General features: G+C 32.6%; 2 protein-coding genes across 2 annotated transcripts; one reads left to right on the top strand and one right to left on the bottom strand.

Moving 5' to 3' along the window:
• Positions 1 to 289: 289 nt before the first annotated feature.
• Positions 290 to 15,569, top strand: LOC130654819 (protein CIP2A homolog). The gene is made up of 23 exons (XM_057457456.1): positions 290 to 472; positions 2,609 to 2,768; positions 4,122 to 4,234; positions 4,673 to 4,767; positions 5,202 to 5,298; positions 6,147 to 6,269; positions 6,575 to 6,720; positions 6,917 to 6,992; positions 7,224 to 7,445; positions 7,549 to 7,708; positions 8,309 to 8,447; positions 9,204 to 9,279; positions 9,481 to 9,623; positions 9,812 to 10,022; positions 10,473 to 10,535; positions 10,765 to 10,875; positions 11,464 to 11,526; positions 11,668 to 11,709; positions 12,360 to 12,451; positions 12,850 to 12,963; positions 13,089 to 13,171; positions 14,279 to 14,418; positions 14,587 to 15,569. Exons 1-23 carry the CDS (start codon positions 305 to 307, stop codon positions 14,740 to 14,742), a joined length of 2,793 nt encoding a protein of 930 aa, XP_057313439.1. The 5' UTR covers positions 290 to 304; the 3' UTR covers positions 14,743 to 15,569.
• Positions 15,570 to 17,587: 2,018 nt separating this feature from the next.
• Positions 17,588 to 18,872, bottom strand: LOC130655742 (uncharacterized). Its single transcript, XM_057458530.1, has 4 exons — positions 18,713 to 18,872; positions 17,989 to 18,035; positions 17,812 to 17,907; positions 17,588 to 17,719 (listed from the first exon to the last, which is right to left on the bottom strand). The coding sequence occupies exons 1-4, from the start codon at positions 18,768 to 18,770 to the stop codon at positions 17,615 to 17,617; spliced, it is 306 nt and encodes a 101-aa protein (XP_057314513.1). The 5' UTR covers positions 18,771 to 18,872; the 3' UTR covers positions 17,588 to 17,614.
• Between the last annotated feature and the right edge of the window lie 5,245 nt (positions 18,873 to 24,117).

Below are 24,117 nucleotides of genomic sequence, written 5' to 3'. Positions count from 1 at the left end.
TATGTTAGAGCATATCTCTAACATATTTTAGAACATTAGAGGATTTACCTTTTTTGGTTTCACTAATGCAGTACTATAGCTTGTTTAAATTTATTTATATATATTGATTTAATTGGAATTCTATGAAACACACCTTAGTGCTTAATCATTGTTATTTGCTGTTTTTAAAATGACCTCTTTGGAATCCAACTGGTAAAACCTAATGATAGGAAAGTCAGGCCTGAAAGTAATTTCGGTTTAAGCCCAATCTGATATCTGAACCCTGCACCCTGTAAAAAACATGTAATGTCAACTACTGTAACTGATGTATAGGTATCAAAGAACAAATTTTAATAATAAAAAGGCAAGAAAAATTTCTGTTGAGATGTCTTGGGACACGACAGCTTGTTTTAAATCACTATGTTCAGCATATACTGACTACCAGCAACAACCATGTGATCAAACCATTCAAGATTTACAAAGACAAATAGATGTAAGTAAATTGCTTATTACCATTGTGTTTCCAGTACTATTTTTGTATTTATGACAACAAGATTTTTACCCTTCCGTTGTGGTCCAGGCTTTTTCAGAAGAGGCGTGCGATCGCACGCGCACTCCTTGGCACATGGCTAAATCATTTCAGACATGTGATTAATCACACACCTGAAAAATAAATATTGACTTTTGAAAATCAACCTATAAAATCCGTTTTGTGGGTGCAATGGCAGCCCTCGAAATAAAAAACTTGTCAGACAAAATGTCCACCACATTTCCAGTTCGGTCGGACATGTCCGTAACTTGTTTCGAACTTTTGTTATACAAAACGTCTGATAGATTTCTGTCGGACAGTTTTAAATCTCAGAATTAATGAATACCGTATTTTTCGGAATATAACCCGCAGCTCAGCTTTTTTAAGGTGTTATAAACTAGACGCTATCAGATAGCCCGTACCTTCATATAACCCGCATAAAATTTCAAATGATGTGTTTTACTTACCCGCACCTTTGCATAACCCGCATCGTGTTCAGAAAAAAATTTGCGTATTTTTACTTACCTTAATCATTTTATAAACGTGTGCGTGTGTTCTGTTTATTTTTTATGCTGGAGACAATTGGGGGACGTTTAAACTAGTGAACCCCAAACATGAAAACGGAGTGTCTGAACTAGCCACTATCCCAGTCTTAACTTCCTTGTCTCCGATTGCCAAAATAATAATGAATTAAAGTTAATTTGACAAATCGATCTTCTGCTAATGCCGACAGTACTAAATCAGACAACACTGTTTTCTTTTTATTTGTAGACATTAGTTTCAGCCAATATATACTTCACTGTGTGAAAAAAATTAAATCACGTAGTTGAAGTAAGATTACGTAGATATAGGATCGCGCATGCAGTTATATTAATGTACGCATTTTATCCCTTTGGTAGTATTTTCTTCATTTAATGTATAAACTTTCACAATGAATGACAGAAAATATAAAACTTATCACATATCCCCCACCACATTATAACCCGCACCAACGGTGGAAGTTGTAAAAATCAACTTATAACCTGCAGGTTATATACCAGAAAATACGGTAGTCCTTGTCCTTTTAATCCACAACCAACCTATTCATAACCAACCTGATCATCCTAGCTAATTCACCGACTCCTGACTTAGTTTAAAAACTACGTAGACTTAAATCTCTTTTGCCTGGCCTCTTCGTCGTTGGTAACCAGGTCTTACACAAGAAATCCAGCCATGCAGTTCTAAACTAAATGCAGAGGTGAACTCCGACAGAGCACGGATAAAGCAAGTCTGTAAAACTGCACTTACAGGCGGAACAGACATTTTATCATAGATTTAATTGTAGATAATTTCTTCATTTGACAAAACAATTGAAAACCATAGCAGGTCCGAATTTAATTGAGTTTTTTCTTTATGCCAAAAGTGTTATTTTATTCAAACAATTTTAAAAATGAAACCCTAGGGGAAGCATATTTTTGCCTATTTGCTTGTGATGACCTGAAAAATAAACAATAAATTTAGGAAAATGACAGTATAGTCATGCGTGTACTATTTCGAACATGTAGAAAAGGAAGTTAAGATTGAGAGAGTGGCATATGTAGACACTCGATCATCGTGTTTGGGGTTCACAATATAAAACGTTCCCCACTTTTTTACCGCAAAATAAATGCGCAAATAATGTTAAAAATGTTCCCAAACTTTATGCCAAGATGTCATCCTAGTCCTCTTAAATTTATGGTGATATATAACCTTTTAAATTGGAATCTCACATTGATTAAGTTTCGTAAGTAAAAATAATTTTTTGTTTGTTTCAAAAATAATGCAATCATTAAAAAACTTAAAACTTAAAGACAAAAACCATCTATTATTGCCTCACATATATCCAAAAATTTTTTTGCTATAATTAAGTTTCATAAATAAGGCGTTTTAGAATTCTCACAAGCACTTTCACATAAAATTTTTAAAATTTTTTTATGTAAAGGTTTGTTGCCTTAAGTTTACATCAACAGTAATCGACATTCATTCACAAATGCTGTGAATAATCTTTTAAAACTTCAGCCTTATTAAATTTACATTATAAACCTTAGTCATTTTTTTATTTATGATTTTACTTTAATTCAGGTTTTACTTGGTGTTGCAAGTCTTGGTGCTACTCTTAAAGATGTTTCACCAAAGCAGATGGTTTATGCAGAGAGTTTATCTGCTCTCGTTAGCATTATTAACGAACCCAATTTAAAAAACACTTTATATCTAAAATCAGTAACAGCACTTTCTCAGTTAGGTATGTTTTTATTATCATTTAAAGTTAATCTTTTAAAAATTAATTTGATATTTTTGCAATGTATTCTGTATGTCTGAATTAACCAGTATGTAGTGACATTTAAGGTTACTGTGAAGGAAACAATTTTTCTTTTAAAAAATTCATGACATAGAAAAAAAATTCTTTCGAATGACATATTTTATATTCCATGAAAATATTTGGAACATCCCTTTTTTCTGAAAAAAGCCTTTTCAGAAGTGTTAATATCCTTCACATCTTCGAGAAAATATGTGCAAAATGAGTTGAGCATATTTTTTGTAAACATTATGCATGATATGGAACTCCCGTATAAATATATGCATAATAATATTTTTTAGATAGTTTACTTTCACCATCGATGAATATATAAATGTTGTTGTATAAAAAATCATTAAAAAAATCAAAGTTAAGGAGTTATGAGCTGTCTCTTGTAACCCTGACTTCTGTCTATTAATAATTATGAACGCGTACATGCATATTCAGCATAAAGAAAAAGTTCGCACTTCTATCATCTTTCTGAATACTCAGTTCACACATTTTCACGACACCTACGAAAATCTTTAAAAACAAATATCTCGTTAGTAAATTTTCGCATACATGCCTTTACGTTTGTGGTCTCTTTTTCCGAAAGCTACCTATTGGCTCATTGAAATTTTAGGTAATGGAAAGCTGAATAAATTATGCACAAAAGGTTCCCAGACTTTTTTGTATAAATTACTGATTAGCGAATTATGACGACAGAAAGAATATGCAATTTTTTGAATGATTATATATAATTACAAATAATTTCATAACGACGTTATTAGGAAAAAAAAAGGGAACCTTTTTTAATTTAATTTATGCTGAATATAATGGTGCAAAAACGAGAAGTCTGCAACCAGGCGTTCGAAAAAGAAGCCATTTTAAAACGTACGGTGAAAAAAAATGGTGTGTGTTTATTTCATTATATTTTCTTTTTGGAAAATTAACATTTCAAAAAAATAAAACCACCAAAAAAGTCCTTCATCAAGCATTCAGAAACAAAAAAAAGAAGAAAAAATATGAAAAAAATATGTATTGAAAAATTATAAGGGTTTTTCTGAGACTACTCATCAAGTGAGTTTTTTCCTTTACAGTAACCTTAAGTTGTAATTACTGATGTCCAAACTTCAAATGATAAAAAGGTTATATATTAGAGACAATTTATAGTTTGCATGTTTTAGGCATATTCTCTTTATAGACCTATAGATATTAAACATAATGCTCCTTGCTTATCATGGCTTGCACATTTTTAAATTTACTTTCAGACAAAGTATCAAGATTTTCATTGAAAATAAAGTAATGATTGTTTTTTAGCAAATGATGCTGAAACAAAAGTAAGTCTGCAAAAAACATTTAATCTTGCATCATCATTGACAGCCTTTATTTTAAAGAATTCAATGTGCTCTAACAAACAGCTGATATTGCAGGTAATAATAACGCTTTTATTTTTGCATTAAAAAATTATCTTGAGTCACAGTTACTATAAAATATACTAATTTAACACTCAAAGTAAATATTATCCCATTTCTGAATCTAATATCTAGTATGCAGGCCACCTCCCATCAATGTTCCAAAAAAGTCTAGCTCCAACAGCTTTACTATAGTAACCTCCAACGTGCAGTATGATAGACGTTTTTCTATACATCAAACTTCAATTTGATGTATATACCCTTAATAATGGTCATGAATGTATATATAAAAGAGGAAAACAAAATTTTGTAGTCTTCCCACAGTGGACGTTCTAGAAATTTTTTTTGTATTTTGTCTTCTGAATTAAATGTAATATATGTGCAATGAAGCATGTGCTAGCTATTTAATTATAAATCTACAGCATCCAATGATGTGACTTTGTAATTTTGATTTAGAGTTTGATTTTACTTCAAAAGATGACATATGGCAGAAAATATAATATACCAGCCGTGTATATGGGTGATTTATTGCGCTACCTGGTGAAAACAATGTAGGGTATTGTTCTGTAATTTTGCTACTTGATGATTGGTCTAAATAAAACCTCTATATAAAATATTCCGGTATTCTATACACGTGCATAAATTAATATCCTTGGTAGCACAGATTTTTTGAACAAAAAATGTGAAGCTAAATAGGTATTTTTAAGTATGCAATGATACAAATATTAAATAATTTTTTGTGAATATTTATAAATTATGTGATGTGTGTATTTTTATAATAATAGCCGTTGTCTGTCTGCTTGTTTGTTGAGGAAACACAAAATGCGATATATAAAGGCTGGCCACCCTATGAATTTTTCCACGGGTTGTTGACTAGCTTACAATAATATCCAAACAACGTATACAATGCACTATGTAATTCCAGCATAAAATTTTCTGTTCTGCTAGTTATTATTGTAGGACTATTTGCTTATCTGTAACATAGAAATAGCTCATCATCAGACCTACTGTTAACTTGCTTGTCTGTACTGGCTAATCTTTGTCATCAAAATCCTGGTGTGCAGTCATTTATTAAATCAATGGTAAATCCTTATTATTCGTCTTCTTTTATATGATTTTATTGTGTATTATTTACTGGTTTTAAAACCTCCACGAGCAGGTTGAGAACAATCTAGTACGTATACCACTTCTAGCCCCAGTGTGAATTTTAATATCTTGCCTATATCTTTCTTTATCTCCGAATTTATATCAATATAACAAATATTTTTCTTGATTCAGTTGATTTTTTCTAAAAGACTAGAATAGATAAAACAGCACGTTTTATTAGGCAAAAATTTTGTTTGGCTCAAGGTTGTCACAATTTGCAAGAAAACAGTGCTCACTCGCTTGCTCATCCCAGGCTGTGGGTAAGCTTGTATAAGCCCTATATGTTTACTCACAAAATTTGATTGCAAACCGACATGTAGATCCAAAGTTATGAGTTCGTCAGCAAAAAATAAGAGGCCTGGGTCGAGCAAGCAAGTGTTATTTTGTCAAAAAAATTATGTTAATCAACTAACCTTTATAATATCTATGCATTGATAAAGTTTGAATGCACACCCCTTAACAGGTCTAAAATTACTGATGAAAGAAAATGTCCAAATTTGCTATTACTGAAATATGACATCATAATTCATGCCGCATAATTAAATCTGAAATTCTTTAAATGTGAATATCTTGAGAACGAAAAGAGCTTTTTAAAAAAAATTAAAAAGACTTGTTAACTTTTTAAGCTCTATAATATAAGTCCAACATCATTTTATACCTTGGGTTCCCTTTAACTAAAGCTAAACTAAAATTAGTCTGAAATTTTAAGAAACCATTTTGACAACGGTTTTTTCAGAAGACTATAACTGCATTATTGTCTTTATCGTCTGTCCTGATTCTTTAGGATGACGTGAAAACACTATACAGGACGTTATTCAAATATTTGTCCCACTCCAACAAATCATATAGTATCTTCAGTTTAGCTATTCTAACAAGTGTTGTCTTGCACGAAGATATTGGTGAGAAGGTATGCTTTAAAGTAAAATGAATGTCTGGAGAGGGAGTGATCTGATTAGGTGGGAGGCTTCATAAAAGAGTTGACAAAAGAAGGGGTAAATAAATGATAAAGTTTTACACAATATTTGTTTTTGAACCTCAACATTACGTTCTTCATCTTCTTCTATTTAATCATTCTTACCTGATATTACAAGTCGGGGAGGGTGTGTGTGGGGAGGGGGGGGGAGGGGGGATGGGATTTGAGTGTTTTTCGTCCTTATAGTTGATTGCTGTTTGTACTTTATACATATGTGTGTAAATATTACTTTTATTAAGGTGTTTCATGGAAATAATTTGGTGAATATTATACAGCTAGTATTCAATGTACTGATAACAAAAGAAGATCTCACAACTCGTCAGTATGCTGCTGATTTAATTGTAGAACTCATGAATTGTCCAAGAATATCAACTGCTATTTCAGAGTAAGCATACCGGACTTTTTGTAGTGTGATCACATTCGCTAGAATGACAAGACTGTAGTCTATATCTTGCCTTAAGTAGATTCTTGTTGAACTGACCGTCAATGAAATAAATCTAGGTTGAGCAGACCTTAAGTAAAAGAGAAAAGAAAAACTTGAAGAAATAAATTTGTTAATATTCACATTTATTATTTTATAGGAACGAAATGTTCAATACCTATATTTATCGAATCCTGAATCTTTTGCACAGTACTGATGCACAAACAACTGTCAAGGTATTGATCTTTTTATGTGTTAAGACTGAAGTAGTGTTTGGATTTATTTGAAATACTTGGATTTCCTTCTGTTTCGTTGGAATTTTCTTCAGGCGCGCGAAATTCACAAAAAAAAAAGAAAAAGACAGGACTTGTTATCTTTGACAGGTTTTAGGTCAGGCTTTGTGTCTACCAATATTAAATCCATTTATTTTTGTAAATTTCTATAATATAGATTCGATTTACTCTTAGGTTCTTGAATTGCTAATAGCTTTTTGTCAAAATGGCGCCACTCGCAACAAAGTTGTTGGCGTGTTTGTCAAAAACAGTAAGATGGATGAAGAAACGCAACTACCTACAGAATCACTCTCTCCAGCTCATGCTCTGCTTCACTGGATGGTTGCAAGGGCAGACGATGATGAGACTATGCAGGCGAATTTATTAACAATGATTTTCGTCAGAGAAGTATTAACGGTATTTAGGAAATCTTATTATTGAACAACAATTACGCCTAATTCAACACAATAACCAGTATGACCAAACTTGTTCGACTTGTTTGACCTTTTTTTAAATACAGGGGGCTGTTGAAACTCGTACTTCAAAACATCTATCAATGTTTATTAGTCAACTGTTATCGATAACTGCTGATCATTTGGTTGTCAACCTACAAATTGATGATGAGAAGATAGTGAAGTGGAGATGTCAAGTAATGGCGTGTACAATGGAAATTCTCTTAAATATCTTTTCAAATAAGTATTGTTTTGTGCTGTTCAGATCTATTATTATAACGCCGCATAGAAGGATGAACACTGTCTTGCATAAAATTGGAATGATTTGTCGATTCTGTAAAATTATGTTTCGGTCTGTGTTGAATGGTGGTAGCATCAACTTTCATGTAAGAGATCTGCTCCTCCCCCCTTTGTCAGCCAATGATATAAATTATGGAATGCATTTAGGCATGAATTCTAAGATTCTTAAGAGCAGCACATAGGCTGCTCCATAATGATAATCCATCATACATAGTTCAAAGTTCGTCCACACATATTGTTAATGCATGAAAAACAAAAATTTGCATTATTTAAATTTTTCAAAATTGACCATGCTCATTACAGTCCTAAACAGATGCTAATTGTTGCTGACGTCAACACTGTTGTTAGCCGTAACGTTGACTCTTCTGTAATGCATGTTATAATGACTTTGACCAAAGCTTGACTTTTGAACCTGCGTTTCGAAGACTGTTTATGTGTCTTACGTATCTGTATATATATGCTGTTTCTGCAGCCAACTTATACTATACTTAGTTGCATGAGTTGCACGAACCTTAACTCATTTAATACCTTTGTGCAAAGAAGAATCGATAAAATCCGATATAGTTCAACAGTTGGATATTCAAAATATACATAACATGGTTTCACATGTGTACAGTACGTTTTCAGAAGATTTAAAATTATTACGTAACCCTGCAACGGAGTCAAGGTGCGGCATTAATTTGTTTCGTCATTTTAAAACGCATTTTTCAATTGATTGAAACTCAACTTCAACTCATGGTAGAGTTGATTTTTTAAAAGAGGAAACTGCTGATCATGTGTCTCCCTTTTTGTTATTTTTTTAATATGATTTATCTTTTAAAGGTTTTTTGGTGTTGCGTTCTTTCATTATGATCATTTCTTGTATCTGTACCATTTTATAATTTTTTCGAGATTTTTTTCTTTTTTTTTTTCTTTTTTTTAGCGCGTAACACAGTAACAACAACCTTTTTGTTCGGTAAAATTAATAAAAGAGACTTGTTTCACACTTGCTCCAAGGGATAGGTAATTTCGAGGATTAAATCTTGCAAAAAAATTTAACTTTTGAAATTAATTTGTGCGAAATTTTCTAAATTCTAATGCGCGAAAATCAATTTCGCAATATTTGTGAATTTTTTTTTTTTAAATTTGCAATTAGTAATCTATAAAATCTTTCTAAATTCTTAAGGTTAATCACAAAAACGCGCTAACAATGGGATTCACGATAATAAGTCAATGTTGAAATTTATGTCTGCAATGTAGGAAAAATAAGTTCCACACCGTGTAACCACACGAAAACAAGTTAACTCTGTAAAAACCTGTGTCCATTATTTCGATGCTTCTATAAGATTGTGCTTGTGCTAAAGTTGCATACAAAAGTTGCAAATTTTAGTACAGTTGCTTATCAGCTGGTTGCTTATATATAGTCCTTTCTATATTTCTCTAGCCACGAAATTGTGTTCTTGGTTTTTCGTTGCTTAGAATTGATATCCAATGTAAAGAGAGATGCACCGACAGGACAAGTAAAACGAAATTAAATTTGTTATAATTTTTAAAATCAACTTATCCTTTGTTTTCTTCATTTATTATCATGAAAAGATTGTGCGCTCTAATTAGGGGAGAAAGAAATGGCTAATTTCTTCAATTTAATCTACAGGACGTAAGCTCCATATAAACCCACCATGATATTTATATTCTGTTATTTTTCCTACTTCTTTTATTAGGAAAAATATACCTCGTTAATCCAAGACAGTCAACTGGTTCCCTTCATAGCACATGCATTGGCTAGCAAGTCAAAATATCTTGTTCATGCTAGTTTGCAAATATTTGAAGAAGGACTGAAGCTTAGAGAATTCTCTAGTAAAAGGTAAAGTCATGCAGATAGGTTAGGAGTTGGGATCTAGGGACAGCTAAAAGTTACTTTTTTCTATTAAAGCTTGGATGAGTCTCTTTTCATCTCTGATATTTTAATTTTTTGGTCGTTTGGTTTCATGTTATCAGTTTTCTGCCTTAACCATGTGACCGTTATATCTTTGTCTCTTCATCCTAATTTAGCCTAGGCGATGTTTTGGCATCCCACAATATATCGAGACTAAATGAATTAAGCACACTCAAAACAATGCATATTGAAGAAGCTGTGCAAAGCCAACCACTTTCTATACCTCTTTCAAATCCCTTACGTGACGTCACCAACACAAAACATTCTGCTTTCCAACAGCCTGCCAGCATTGCTATTTTAACTGAAAAATTAAAGAAAGGATTGGAGGTAAAATGTTTTTATAACATTCATTTTAACGTAAACATCCTGTAATTAATCAAGATTCCACATGTAATGAGACGAAAGTTTCACAAACTCTTTTCTGGTTTTCCTGTTCAATGGGTAGTAGTATATTTTTCTTTGTGAAATAATTATTCCCTGCAATTTATAGTTTTCACTATAATGCAGAATGTAATGTGTTATTACAAAATGGGCATCAATGCGTATCAATGCGCATCACTCAACATTAGCCGATTAATTGTCTTCTCTAATCCTGGAAATTGACTTAGAGTTTTAAAAAAATACCTTGAATTTATAAACTGAAAACTGAGAGAAATATCCCGGAAAACTTTTAAAAGTCCTGCTTTTCCTTTGTTTATTTCTTGTGTGTTATTGGTAAAAATGGTGTTTTTAAAACAGTTTTTGCGCAATTTATTAGTATTTACGCTCCTTCTTTAGATTAAAGATTCTAAATTGTCGGACATTATGGATTTTTACGAGCATAAGTTGGCTGCTTTGACGGTAAGAAAGCTGTGACATCACACATTTTATCTGAATATTCTGTTATTACCTGCTGTTGTGTAGAAGACATAAACTGACCATAGCTTCTATTCACTATTCTAGTCATCTGCCAGCCTATTTCATTTACTTTCTGATTGAAACAATTCTCCATTTTTTTCTAGAGAATGCAATTTTTTCTTTCCCTTAACTTAGATAATTATATTATTGCAAAACATTCTTCAATTTTCAGGGTCGCGAAAATCACCTACAAGACTTACTTGAAGCTAAATCAGCAGCATTATCTCAGTCAGATCGGCTTCTAGCTCAGTATCGTTGCAGGCAAGCTCAGTCAGATGCGGAGGTATATGTTTGTTATCTTGTAAATCTTTAAATTTTCACAATCACCAACTTTTGCATACTGGCCAATTCGGGAAAAATAGAATTTGAAAAGTCTTTGCTATGGAAAATACTATTTTTCAGTGATTTAAGATCAATACACGAAAGGAAGATTGGGTAGGAGTTGCCGATATATACCTGATATGTATACATTTAGAACACAGAACCCATATGGATAACAGTCCGCTCTCAAAGATTTTTGACCATAACTAACAACATTTTTAGAAGAAATAATTCTAATTAACGGTTAAAGTCTGCGGTGGTAACTGCTAGATTTTACTTGACGATGATGAAGTCCATAACATAACATACCCATTATACGCCGAGTAATCATAGAAGGAATAATTAGGTGTCAGCCAAAAAGAAGTGTGAACTAGTCTGTTGTTGTTTCGAGCTCGTCATGAGAATAGAATTCTGCTAGTCCAATGTAATCTGGTTCGGATACATCATCCTTCTTAATTGCTCTAGCTTCTACTTCGCCAAACCCTCTTTTTGAAACCAGTACCAATTGGTGGTGAGAAGGTTTTAGTCATATATCAATATTTTCTTCTAGTGTTTAAAGTTACGATCAATGCTACAAGACAATGAACGAAAGGGAGAACAAAACTCAATGAAGGTAAGGAATAACTGATATTTTTTACGTGTTAAGAAAACTGTATAGAGCCTACTTATCTGACGCTATTTTAGAAATAGAAACGAAGATTGACCTTGTGTTGTTGTTTTTAACGTTTAAACCGTGATTTTCGTTCAACCTTAGATGGACGAATTTCAAAAACACAAATATAAACTTCAAGAGCAGGTAGGAGTTTTATTAGATCACAATATGTATGATATGTTTGCTGTCTAATTATCAGTAGCACCTTGTATCCTGATATCGCGACATCAAAAACAGAGAAAGAAGTCAAATTTGTCCTTTTTATTACATTTTCCCAAATATATTTTCAGTGGTTGTAGAAATGTTATAGAGCTATTGAAAGAATACGCTGCAACTATAGGAACATATTAATTCATGCACAACACATGTTGTTTTTTATTTAGAACGCACTAATTGCGACTTTATAGTGAAAACAAATTTTCTTTATTTTAAACGATAAATGTTTTTTTTCTAAGAAAATAAAATTCCAAAATGTGGCTTAAGTACTTTTTCAGGCTCAAAATAAGCTTAAGTTATGCCTAATGGCAAAAAGAGTTGTTGGAATATGGTTATGAAAAACACATGATCAGGCTCCAAATATGGTTATTTAAAAAAAATACTGCATTTGAATTTCGAACATCAGTATTTACAATTGAAATCTCACTACATACTAGTTAATTTAGACAAAGATTAAAAAGAAAAACTGCTCACGAAACAAAAGTCTAAAAATGACCAAATTTAAGCCTACGGATGCTTATAAATGCTTATAAAAAAAACACGTGTATTTTTTAAGTATTATTTGCAACTTTTTGTAGCTTGCTGCTTTGGAGGACAAGTTAAAATCATTGGAATCCACTGCTTCCGAACATAAAGAGTTAAAAACCATGTTTCAGGAACAATGTCAAAAGTATGAATTAGTATTTTGGATTTTGAGAATGTTTCGAAACAATATGTATAGGCTTCAGGATGTTTTATTTTTCTCTTTGTTTAATGTGAAAATTCCATACCACGGTGATTCAAGTCTACTTAGGTTTTTAGTATTTAGTTGCGATTTTTGTTTTGAATCAGTGTGAATTTATATTTGTTAACTCAAGAAATGGTTGCCTTGTGGTACGTTTCCTTCCTTTGCGAAAGATTGTGGGTTCTCTCTCCAGTGCAGTTATGCCAGGCTGTACTTTATACATAATATAATGGAAAGGAAGTTATTTAACTTTGTTGTCTGTTATTATTTTTAATAATGAAACTATGAAGTCTCAGTTAGTTGCTTGTAGTGAAACGCAGCTTTTATTTATTTTCCTTATTTAGATTAGAGACGGTACAAAAAAGTTTACAGGCAGCTGAGGAGGAGCATCACTCGCTGGCTGCCATGAATGATTGTTTGCATAAAAATAGCGAAAAACTAAAATCGAAGTTGGAATGGTGTGTCCGCTTATGTCGATTTTTTGTGTTATGTTCATTGTTTAAAGAAATGTTTGTGTAGATAAAGTAATGGTCCTTTTTAAGTGATGACTTACTTTACATCAATTACTGATTTTAATGTTTAGTGCAAACGAACGCATTAAGTTAATGGAAGATGAACATCTAAAGTTTACTGATCAGATTAAAGATAAAGAAAATAGAATTATTGGTGAGAAATATATATTTTTTAATATTTTTTTTAAATCTAACTTTTTAATTTTTCTTGCAACGAGTAACTGGGGAAGAGGGAATCAATAAGTGATGGGAAATAAAATAAAACTGGTGAAATATATAAAACTTTTCCCGAAGCCTGAGCCGCGATTGGGGACTGGGAAAAAGCCTAGATGGTTCATGTTTTACTGTGGAACATAGTTTCTGAATTTGCGAGCATGTCGTGCTAGCTTGAACAATTTTCTAAGCCGTCACGAATTTCCTTTTGCTTATGGAGGCACAGTTGGTCGGGTTTAAAGGTCAGGCGCCATGCGTTCAAGAGATGAAACAAATAGCTGCACGATACTCTATTTTTTCTTTTCTTTTTACATTTTCCGTGCCGTCCTAATTTTGCCTCCGTTTTGAGCTCTTTACCACAAATTGAAAAGTTTCAGCGTTAGTCCTGAAATTACCAATTTCGATTTAATTTTTTAAGCCGTTATTCATTATTTTGGCTTTTCTTGAAGGGATAGAAGCAATATAGTTGAGAATGTGGTACGTAGATAATTGAATTTTTATTGTAAAAAATTTGTCAGACTCAGGTTATCAAAGTTAATGTTCGTTACAAAACGTGAAGTGTGTGCTCTGTTTACAATTGAGACATATGGATTAAAACCAGACCTAAAGAATTTTGCTTGGAATGGCGTAGTTGTGCCGCGTTTACAAATGGGACGTACGGCTTACAAACTAGTTCACTTAACAGACTTGCTTAAAAACATTTTTTCTGTCATTCACACACAAGCCAGCGAAGCGTTTCAATACGGAATGACGTTTACAACACCAAAGTTTCACAGTTCTTTACCAGGCTTTCCTGTTGATACTGTTGCGTATCATCCTCTTTGTAAAACTTTGGGATCACTTTAAAGTAACGGTGTAGCTGTGGACCGGTTTTTAGCTCAGATATTTCCGTGAACCGTCGTACAGGGGTTGGAAGTTTAGTGGAATCAACATTTCAAATAGTTTCCGTCTTACAAATATATAGAACACTAATACATTTAAAGCACGGTCAAACCTTTTTCTCACCTATAATTTGTAATATACATATAAAATATATCTTTCTTTTCAGATATGAAGAAAGAACTGGAAAAAGGTGAACACAGGTTACAAGAAAAACAACAGGAAAATAACCAACTAATTAAACATGGAAAAGAACTTGAAAAACAATCTAAAAAACTGCAGAAAAACATTGACGAGGCGAAACACCAGGTGAATGTCTTTTGTCGTTTTTAGCCTTATTTGGCAATCGTAACTTTTCTCATATCTGTTCAAGATTTTGTCAATATTTTTCCAACATATTGTATCGCAAAAAAAATTATCAAAACGAAATTTTATTATATTATATTAATATATATTATTATGTTATATATTATTTAGATATCATCTCTCCAAATGGTTTGCGAACAGCACGAACAAACGATTAAGGAGAAAGAGGATGCACTAAACCAGCTCAATGCCGAAATGGAAAAACACACACAAATAGCTGCCATGATACATAATTTAACTAGTGGCAAAATAAATGTTTCCAAGTAACAATGTAATTGCACTGACAGCACTGGTTTGTTTTTTTAACGGAAAGGATGAACTTAAATTATCAGTACCATTAAACAAGAAGTGAATTAACTGGTTTCCGAAATTGCGTTCAAGAAAGGAATATTATTAATGCTATCAATATTACTGCGACCCAATTCATTCAGAAAAGTGTACCAAATTTAAACTCTTTTGCTGCGGAAATGTTATTATCTCTACAAACATTCCTGAAAAGTCCAGTTCAATCGTCCCAAACGTCACCTCTATATATGCACCTATTTCTTAATTTGTCTTTCTTTTTCTTTGACTTCAACTTTTGCAAACATCTCCAATTTTATATCAGATTCCAAAAATATTGGCGAAAATTGATCTTTTTCTATTTGTTTTTTTACAAAAGTCTTATTTTACAAATTTTGACATGTTTTGGAAATTTTCTCTCTGAATCTTATTTCTCTGTATGTTCGCTTTAAAAATAATCTGTTCGTACGATTGCAATTCTGCAAGGACTATTTTTCTGATGTCTCCTTTTTTTGAAAGAACGTTCTCACATATTGACCCAAGCATGCTGGAATTTATGTAGTTTGTAATGCAACTCAACTCTTTTTTATGTTATTCCCTTAAAGGATATTAACTTCGTGAAGTTTGCCAAGATACACTGTGATATCTGTGTACTGTACACCAAATAAAACGTCCATCTATGGTGACAATTTTATGATTTTTAATTGTTTTTATTCTAGCGAGTTCAGTGTTACGAATTACTGTATATTGTATCAATATTTGTCATAAAATTAAAATTTGGAAATAAATGGGCAGTGCATTGTTTACGATAATTACCTTGCTTTTGTGTTTTGTTTTCTTTTCGTGCGAATTCCACCCCCCCCCTCAATAACTTTTCATAGGATTGTTCAAATTGAATCAAACTTGGCACACTTATAGTACGTCATAAAAGGAACAAAATGGTGGCAAAAAATTTTTGCTTGCGTCAGCACATTTTCGGTGACGTCATCAGAGGCTTGAAAATTGTTTAAAATGCCACTATCTGCTTAAAATATAATTACTTTTGTTCTAGAGCGAATTTTTACATTCTATTTGAAGTTTCTGAAAGCTAAATAAAAATTTTTTAACATATCTTCCGGTTTTTACATGGATCGAATAAAAAATTGCCAAAAATCCGTTTTTTTCCGATTTTCGGGTAAAATCCGACAAAATCGGGAAATCGGAATAGTCACGTGTAAAAATTATTCAAAATGATTCTTCTTGATGAAACAAAGTTGTGTTGCAAGTTTCAAGTTCTAAGGATAATCCTAACAGGAGTTATTATATTTTCCCCATTATAAGGATTTCATAGAGATGTTAGGGGTAGTTTCGAGTAATGGCCAATAACAAAGCCTCTAAAAGGTATGGGACCTAAAAATTTAGCATGCAGGTGTCTAATAGATAAATGTTGAAACTCAGTAAGTATCATAGCCATATAAGAAAGCAATCAGGAGTTATTAAAAAAAACCGTCAGGGGGGGGGCGGAATCCGCCCCCCCCCCCCCCGGACCGAATAGGGTTAAACAAAGTTGATTTTATTTCGTTTTATTTCATTTGATCTCAATTGATTTAATTTATCGCTTTGAATTGATTTTTTTTTTATTATATATTCTTTTTTTTTTTGCATGGCAGTTCTCGGCCACCATAAAGGAGTATCCAGCATAGCTCATTATAATATTAAAATAACAGTCTATACAAGTATTTGTGATCAAATTCTTTTCCAAATTTAACGAATATCAAGATACGCACACAGCTGGAGTAGCGCTTGGTCGCGGGGTGAAGTCGGACTTCAAAAGTCGTGACGTTACGGCAATCGGTTAAAAAATCGGTCGAAGAAGAGGAAGAAGAAGAAGAAGAAGAAGAAGAAGAAGAAGAGAAGAAAAAGACCGCCGGTTTTAATAAGATTTCGGATGTAATCCGAAATATTAACTATTCTATTATTTATTCTTAATTATTCTAAATAATTAATTATTCATTTTTTACTGTGGTTGTCTTTAAAACCTTAAAGCGCACTGAAGAAGTAAAAACAATTTCATAAACTACATTCCATAGACTTCCTATCAATGCTAGTCCGCTTGTGTTTCAACAATTGCGTCACAAATTTGTACTAACTTGAAGTTAACGCTAATCTTCCGATATTACTGGGTACTACCCTTTTACCGCTAATACAATTTGCTGAGGGGACGCGAGTGAAATAGTTTTGAACTTTGGGGTAATAATGATGATAAATTCCACCAGGAACGTGCGGCTGTTCAAGCTGTTTATTTGAAAGTTAAGAGGAATTAGTCATTTTTCTTCGGCATATTATATTTCATTTAGAGCTGACAAAAAGTTTTAGGGAACGCTACGATATGTTATAGTCAAGTAGTTAGTGATAACAAAGAACGGAAATAAGTGCGAAATTTGAGAACATTTATTATTAAAAGAGGCGTGTTCCTTAGTGATCAAAAACTTTAAAAAAAAACTTTCGAATAAATGTATGAGATTTGAAGTCCAATTTATTTTTTGGCTACCTAAATAACTTTTGACACGATCTTCATTAGTAGAGATTATATTCGTCGGTCCAAACAATTTGTTGCAATGTATTTTTCTCGACCATAAAATTATGTTTGTCCTAATTTTCGTCGCCTTCTCAAAATTATATCATTTAGTGCCGACAATTTTGGGCTTGATTGTTATTCGTCATTAGATTTAGCACTCTGTAGTTGTGCATTACGAGCCCATCTACACATTTTACATCCAAAGATGCAAATTAGGGTTAAAATACCAACGACAACAATGTTCTTATAGGGCATTAAAAAAATTATCAAGAATTTGTTTATTTCACATAGGTTTATTATTTAATGTCTGCATTTGTACAAACATTTAAATACGGCCTTTCCACAAGCTAAGTGTTCTCTGACATTCGAAGCAGCCTCAGTACAGGTCTTTCGACTTGTATGGCACTAAAAAAGATAAAAATGATTGAAAAGGTAATTCTCAGTTTAAATGAATAACACATGTAACAAATAATTAATTATTTTTTAATAGCACTCACATCTTTAACGCACTTTCCGATGCATTTTCCCCATTCTTTCAAGCAAACATTTAATCCAGAGCTAGATTTCCGGCAGGCTGCTAATTCCTCAAGGCACTAAGAACACACATAACAATAAATATAATGTCTTATAGAGTAATATGATTTATCAAAGTAGCTAAAACTGCCATTACTTACCTTTTTTTCTGTTGGTCCACCAGATCCATCATCGAAGTCGAATTCATCTAAACACATATTGAAATATATATCTCCATAATAATAGCCGAATTTTGTTTAATCCCGGCAAAATCCCGCAGAACCCGATTTTTACAGAGATACGGCTGTCTTGTAAGCTGTGGCTGACGTTGATAAGCCTGATTTTGTCTTCTGAAAGCCTTTTATGTTTGTTTTTTATATGTTTTTACATGTTAAGATAAATAAATTGTCTCGCTTTTTAGCCACATAAAAAGCTTGAACTAACCAATTTTAAGATTTCGAGTGAGCATCCCGAAAGCCAGCTAGCTAGCCTTACTTATTCCTATTTTTTTAAAGTTTTCTTTAACTTTAGTATTACAGCTTCTTATCCTAGCCAATAATACATATTTTTATTCTTAAAAGAAGCTAAAGCTTTGGCAATAAAATGAAAGTAGCCCAAAAGTTTGGCTACAACAAAAGTTTTAATCAATAACTTTTATGCTAAATGCAGCTAGGTTATTACACCTAATATTACTGACAGGAAAACTTTGCTGGACGGGGTAACGACGGGCTGTTGCGAACCCGTGAATTTTTTCACGACCACCGACTACTTTATATACATGTGCTTTACGACAAAATTGGTCAACATAACAAAAGGCATTCAAATGTGAATTAACAAAATAATACGAGACAGAAAATAGCAACAAAAACGAAATGGTTAATTTACCTTCAAATGCAGTGGCAAAAGCCAAAGCACAGCAGATGAGAACAATAGCAATCTTCATTATGTTGAATAAGAATCACGAACTTAAATTGCGAATGAGAAAATGTGCAACATACAGTTGCATTTATTCTATTACGAAGTAAAAGCCTGTGTACACAAAATCAACTGATCAATCTAAAAGCTTATATTTTAACTTCATTTACTTAAACTATGAAGAAACGTGGAGTGCCTGTATTAGCTTTTAATGCCGTTTTACTCGATTTTTGTTTATACAGTGGTAAGCTAATTAAAACTCTTTTTTTTAAATGTTTGTTTTAAGTTAAAGTTGAAAAATCTGTTCAAAATAATAAAATGTTCGTTTAAAAAAATATACCCGACGTACGCCCTCTATCATAATAGCAACATTTTGTTTGTCCGCAAGAAAAACGTCGTGTCACGCCCACACTAGCTTTGCACAAAATGCCAAAAGCGATATAAAGCGGACCCCTCTATATAACGGACACTATTCCTTGAAACGGACTGATTTCAGGTCAAACTCTCACAAGAAAATCTCTATAAGACGGACAGTTAAAGGCGGACACTTTATAAAACGGACACTTTTTTCGCACCAAATTACATTTTTCCTTGAAAAAGCTCTGTGTAAAGCGGACTCATGAAAGAAAAATCAACTGTTAAATTTAAATTTTTATCTTGATTTCGTACACTTTTTAACTTTTTTATTTACAATCTCTATAATCTTTTTAAATATTTTTTCCGCCCAATCAACGCCTTTATCGACACCAACAAACTTGTATAGAATTGGAATTTCCAGACCATAACCAGTCCCTCTGTTTATACGTCTCTTTGTAACTCGACATGTTATTTTGCAATTGGAAATTTTTGTAAATCGGTGGAAGTTTTTGTTGACATTTTCAGCATGTTTTCGGCAAAATTTGCTCTAAAAGTGATTCTCTGATACAATCTCTATAAAGCGGACACCTCTATAAGATGGACACTTTTTTTTGCACCAATGATTTGATCACCCGCGTGTATTAACCAATCACTTTTTTGAAAAACCAATCCGAAATTTTTGCTACCTCGACATGCCGACGAAGGAACGTGTAAGGAAGAGCCACGGGAGCAATTTTGATTTTAAAAGTGGTCGTGCTCAGTGTTTGGTTTGTAGGTTCTGTTTGACCTTTTTATCTTCTAAAAGCTTTTTATTATCATAATGTTTATTCTCTGCATGTTTTAAATATATTGTCACTTTTTTAGCCATATAAAAATCTTAAACCACCAATTTTACTTTTTTTAACAGAATGAGGAAATTTGGTGAAATCTTTTAGGTGTTCTTAAATGTATAACCTAAAATTGTTTACAAATTTAGGACACAAATTTTTGCACCAAAAAATCGTTTTTTTTGTCTTAAATTGCTAGTTTAAGAATTGTACAAACAAGCCAAAATGTGTGGGTGCAATACCATGTTTAATATTTTTAACTTGTTTGCACTTCCCTTGTATGGCGTTGTAACCGAATGATAAAGCTCGTCCCCAGAGTTTTTTGCCGTTTTGACATTGAGACAAGCGGCATAAAGCACCTGGTTCAGGCTGGTGAGTACTGTAATGCAATTGGTTTACATCCAACATAGTTAATTTGCTCACACGTCATAAGATATGCAACGATTTACTATAAAGATGGCGGATTTTGTTGCAAAAACGTTAAAGCAGAAGAGGTTTCCTGACAAAGAGAAATGTTCAAAAAGATTGACCAACCAAACGGTGACCACACAGTTAATATTTTTATGAAAAATATTATTTTGACAGATTTCCATTGACGACATGTTAAATAAAAACAAGAATAATTCCTCTTAAATAATTTACACAAACTGAACGAGCGCGGCTTTTTTTAAAAAATAGAATCGCTAATAAACATTACATTTGACGGTCAGTCGTGTATTAGGAATCACTTTTTTTCGTTTCTTAACGCGGCGTACGAGAGAGAAAGTAGTGTAAACAGAATTTTTGGCACACGCTCGTTCCAAACAAAAAATAAACCAACAAGAGCCATGAATGATTCTACACTGCATACCTCATGAACAGGCAGTGTTTTCAGAAATAAGTTGAAAGGAAAACGTCTGTCAGTAGACTTCCTCTAAATTGTCAGCTGAAAAAGAAGAAAAAAATCAGAGAACGTTACAAAACGTATATCCGAAACTTTTCCAGTGACGTATACTCCCGCGTCTCCCATGCCGTTAAGAATTGGAAAATCCGCACCCCTGCTTGGGGGATAAACACCTGCTTAGTTAGTTGCTGCCAAATATGAACTACTCACTTCCATCAAACACAAGATCGTAATCTTTTGCATCATGGTGGTTTCGTTAGCAGCTAAGTTGGGCTATAAACCATAAAACTAGAATTTATTTCCACTTCTATACAATAATGCGAGAATAAGTCTTTTAATCTAATTCGTTTTCCAAACAATAAAGCAAAGGATTTGTTTGTTATCGAAACAGGTGAGCTTAAAATAAAAATAAAATAAATATGACAGATATAAACGATATATGGAAATAAACTTAATTAAAATTTGCTTTTACTAACAACTCCCTCTAATCTTTTTGCCATGCTATTACGTTTCCATACCTGTTTGCTTCAGGTTGGCTTCAAATCCAAAAACTTTTGAATATTACCTAAAAACAATACAACAGTATGGTTGCCGAGGAGTGTCAACGCATAAAATGAATTAGAGAAGGAAAAATGTAGAGTGAAATATATTCTATAACGCAACGGATGACATTTGTCGGCCAACATCGTGGCCGATTAGTGTCACAATTTTTTTTCGGTACCGTCAAATTTTTCACAATAACAATTTTTTTTCATGTTACCATTTCCAGCTGTCCTCGTGGTTTCGGTTTTTCACACCAGCTGACCTCGTGGTATAAATAAGAATAAATAAACACTGGGTAGGGGGGGGGAGTAGTAATTTTTTATTGTGTTGTTTTTACTAAAAATAGTAAGCATGTTCTATATATTGACCCCCTTTTTTCTTCCTTCATGAAATAAAATAACGTCAAGTTAGCTAGCTAACTGTACACTCTGCCTCTACTATGGATATTTTTATATGCGAGTATAATAATAAACGATAAGAAGTGACGATGTCCTGGAAAAACGATATATGCTTGAAGGATTATCTGGAAAAATATGTGAGACAAAACTATAAAAGAGCTGAAATTTTAGACTTTGATGCGGGACGAGGTTGGAATTTAAAAGTCGTGACCTTACGGCATAAGCTAAAAAATCGGTCGAAGAAGAAGAAGGAAAAGAAAAAGACCGCTTGTTTTAATAAGATCTCGGATGTAATCAAAAATCTTAATAATTTAAACTCAGAGAATAGGAAACTTAACACTTAAGACTTGGGTGTTGGGCCGACAAAGAAGTCATCGTATTGCCCTCCTGCTGCTTCTATAATAGTTTAAAAAAAATCTTCAAATCTGCTCAAAATAGCATCATTCAGTCTAAGGTTTGCTAGTGGATATACTCCACAGTTACAACAGTTGAAATTGGATAGTTAAACCTAAACATTTTTACTTTCTTTTAACCTTCAGCATCTTCACGTATATTCTCCAAGACTCAACTTCAATACCAGGGCTTTTGTAATATCTTTTGAATTTACGGTAACGACAAATTTTATCATTGCAAACTTATTAGACGATAAATTTGTATTTTCACTTTTTTTTCACCATGACACTGTTAGGCCACGTCGCTGGCCGAATAGTGTCATCACTTTATAATGACTTTTACTTTGAACTTAAGTTTGAATTTTGTTTTCATTTTTAACTTAACTTTGACTTTGACACTTATTTTAGATTTTAATTCGTCTTTGCAAAATTCATTTTTCGGGTTGACACTCTTCGGCCACCATACAACAGTGAATAATTGTCACAAACAATGCTCAGAAAAACAAACATTATTACATCTTCCTTAATTTCATAATACTGTGCAAGGTGCAAAAAAAAGGTAAAAAAAATCCCGCAGTACGGAAATATTTCCCGAAAAACTACGGAAAATATGGGTCTATTCTACGAACGAACGAAAATTAAAAATAAAAAAAATAAAAATATAGGCTTCTTACCGCTATTGGATGCATATAAAACATTGATTAGTCATGCAAATTCCGTTCTCTTTAGATATTTGACCTATAGAGTTATAGATATCTCTATAGGTCAAAATCGGTATAATCATCATTGTGTATATTTTGTAAGCAGCATCTTTCATGACATACAGTCTAAGTCGTTTTAACAATTTTAATCTCTGGCTAGACTTCTTATAAACTTTGTCGAAATTATTATTCAAATTTAAATATCTGTCAACAATGTTTCCGAGATACTTATATTCTGATACGTTGTTAATTTTTTGTCCTTTATCAGATATATCGAGTTTCTTATTCGTGTTGTATAAGCGCTTTGCTGTTCCAAACAGCATCGTTTCGTTTTATCCTTCTTAAGATTGATAATTAGTTTATTGTCATCGAAATACTTTGCTATTCTTTCCAAATCCTTTTCTAGTTTACATTCAGTGTCTTCCTTCGCTTTTCCACTGACATAAATAGCTGTGTCGTCAGCATACATTGTCACTTTGCAAATTTCGAGACAGTCTGGAAAATCGTTAAAGAAAATTATAGATCGTCATTGTCATCGATCATGAGTCCATCGTCATTTTTTATTAAAAAAATTCGTGAGGTTGAAGGCTTGATACGTAAAATATCTGGATAATAACCGTCAGGTGTAGTACACATTATCCCTTTTCTAGCTCAACTTTTCGTTTGATGCACAGCTTAAGATTTTTAATTTTTGCTTTCCCAAGTTCGATACTATTTTTTTCTCTTTGTAAAGCTCACGGAATTGAAGTCTTATATTTCAGTGCAGTATTCAAAAACCGTGTTGCAAGATCGATCACGATATGTACTTTTTGGGTATTATTGTCATTTTAAAATATTTGTATTATTGACAAAATACACTGAAGTTGATTTAATTTATACTTAATATCACTTTCACCTGATTACTAGCACACAACGCCACTCTAACAAACATTAACACAGTAGCGATTGGAATTGGCAAAGCAGGTGGCTATCATCTCAGAAAAACAACATGTCATTCTGAATTTTTGTTGTTGTGTGAGAAAATTACATGAAATATCAGGTGGGAATACTTCAATATGAAAACATACGAATGCGATCATTTTTTTACAATAAAAATGTCTAATTTTAATGAGAATATACATTTCATTTCCTCATCTATGATGTTAAATTAAAACTATAATGACCAACACTAGTCTAATTCACATCAAAAAAATACTTATTAAGGGGACAAATACCCCAACTCCATCATGTTGTTTAAAAAGAATACTTAATGTAAACAACAGAGAAATTTTGAT

Source organism: Hydractinia symbiolongicarpus, chromosome 8 (genome assembly GCF_029227915.1).
Source record: "Hydractinia symbiolongicarpus strain clone_291-10 chromosome 8, HSymV2.1, whole genome shotgun sequence".
Classification (NCBI taxonomy): domain Eukaryota; kingdom Metazoa; phylum Cnidaria; class Hydrozoa; order Anthoathecata; family Hydractiniidae; genus Hydractinia; species Hydractinia symbiolongicarpus.
The sequence above is the reverse complement of the archived record's forward strand: the minus strand, read 5'-3'. Positions and strand labels throughout refer to the sequence as shown.

Excerpts from the sequence above, each read along its gene's own strand:
- LOC130654819 (XM_057457456.1), top strand. The coding sequence starts at position 305 with ATGTATAGGTATCAAAGAACAAATTTTAATAATAAAAAGGCAAGAAAA. Across the intron at positions 6,993-7,223 it reads ATGCACAAACAACTGTCAAG|GTTCTTGAATTGCTAATAGC; the intron begins GTATTGATCTTT and ends ATTTACTCTTAG. Across the intron at positions 11,710-12,359 it reads AATATAAACTTCAAGAGCAG|CTTGCTGCTTTGGAGGACAA; the intron begins GTAGGAGTTTTA and ends AACTTTTTGTAG.
- LOC130655742 (XM_057458530.1), bottom strand. The coding sequence starts at position 18,770 with ATGAAGATTGCTATTGTTCTCATCTGCTGTGCTTTGGCTTTTGCCACT. Across the intron at positions 18,036-18,712 it reads TTTTGCCACTGCATTTGAAG|ATGAATTCGACTTCGATGAT; the intron begins GTAAATTAACCA and ends ATATGTGTTTAG. Across the intron at positions 17,908-17,988 it reads GTGGACCAACAGAAAAAAAG|TGCCTTGAGGAATTAGCAGC; the intron begins GTAAGTAATGGC and ends GTGTGTTCTTAG.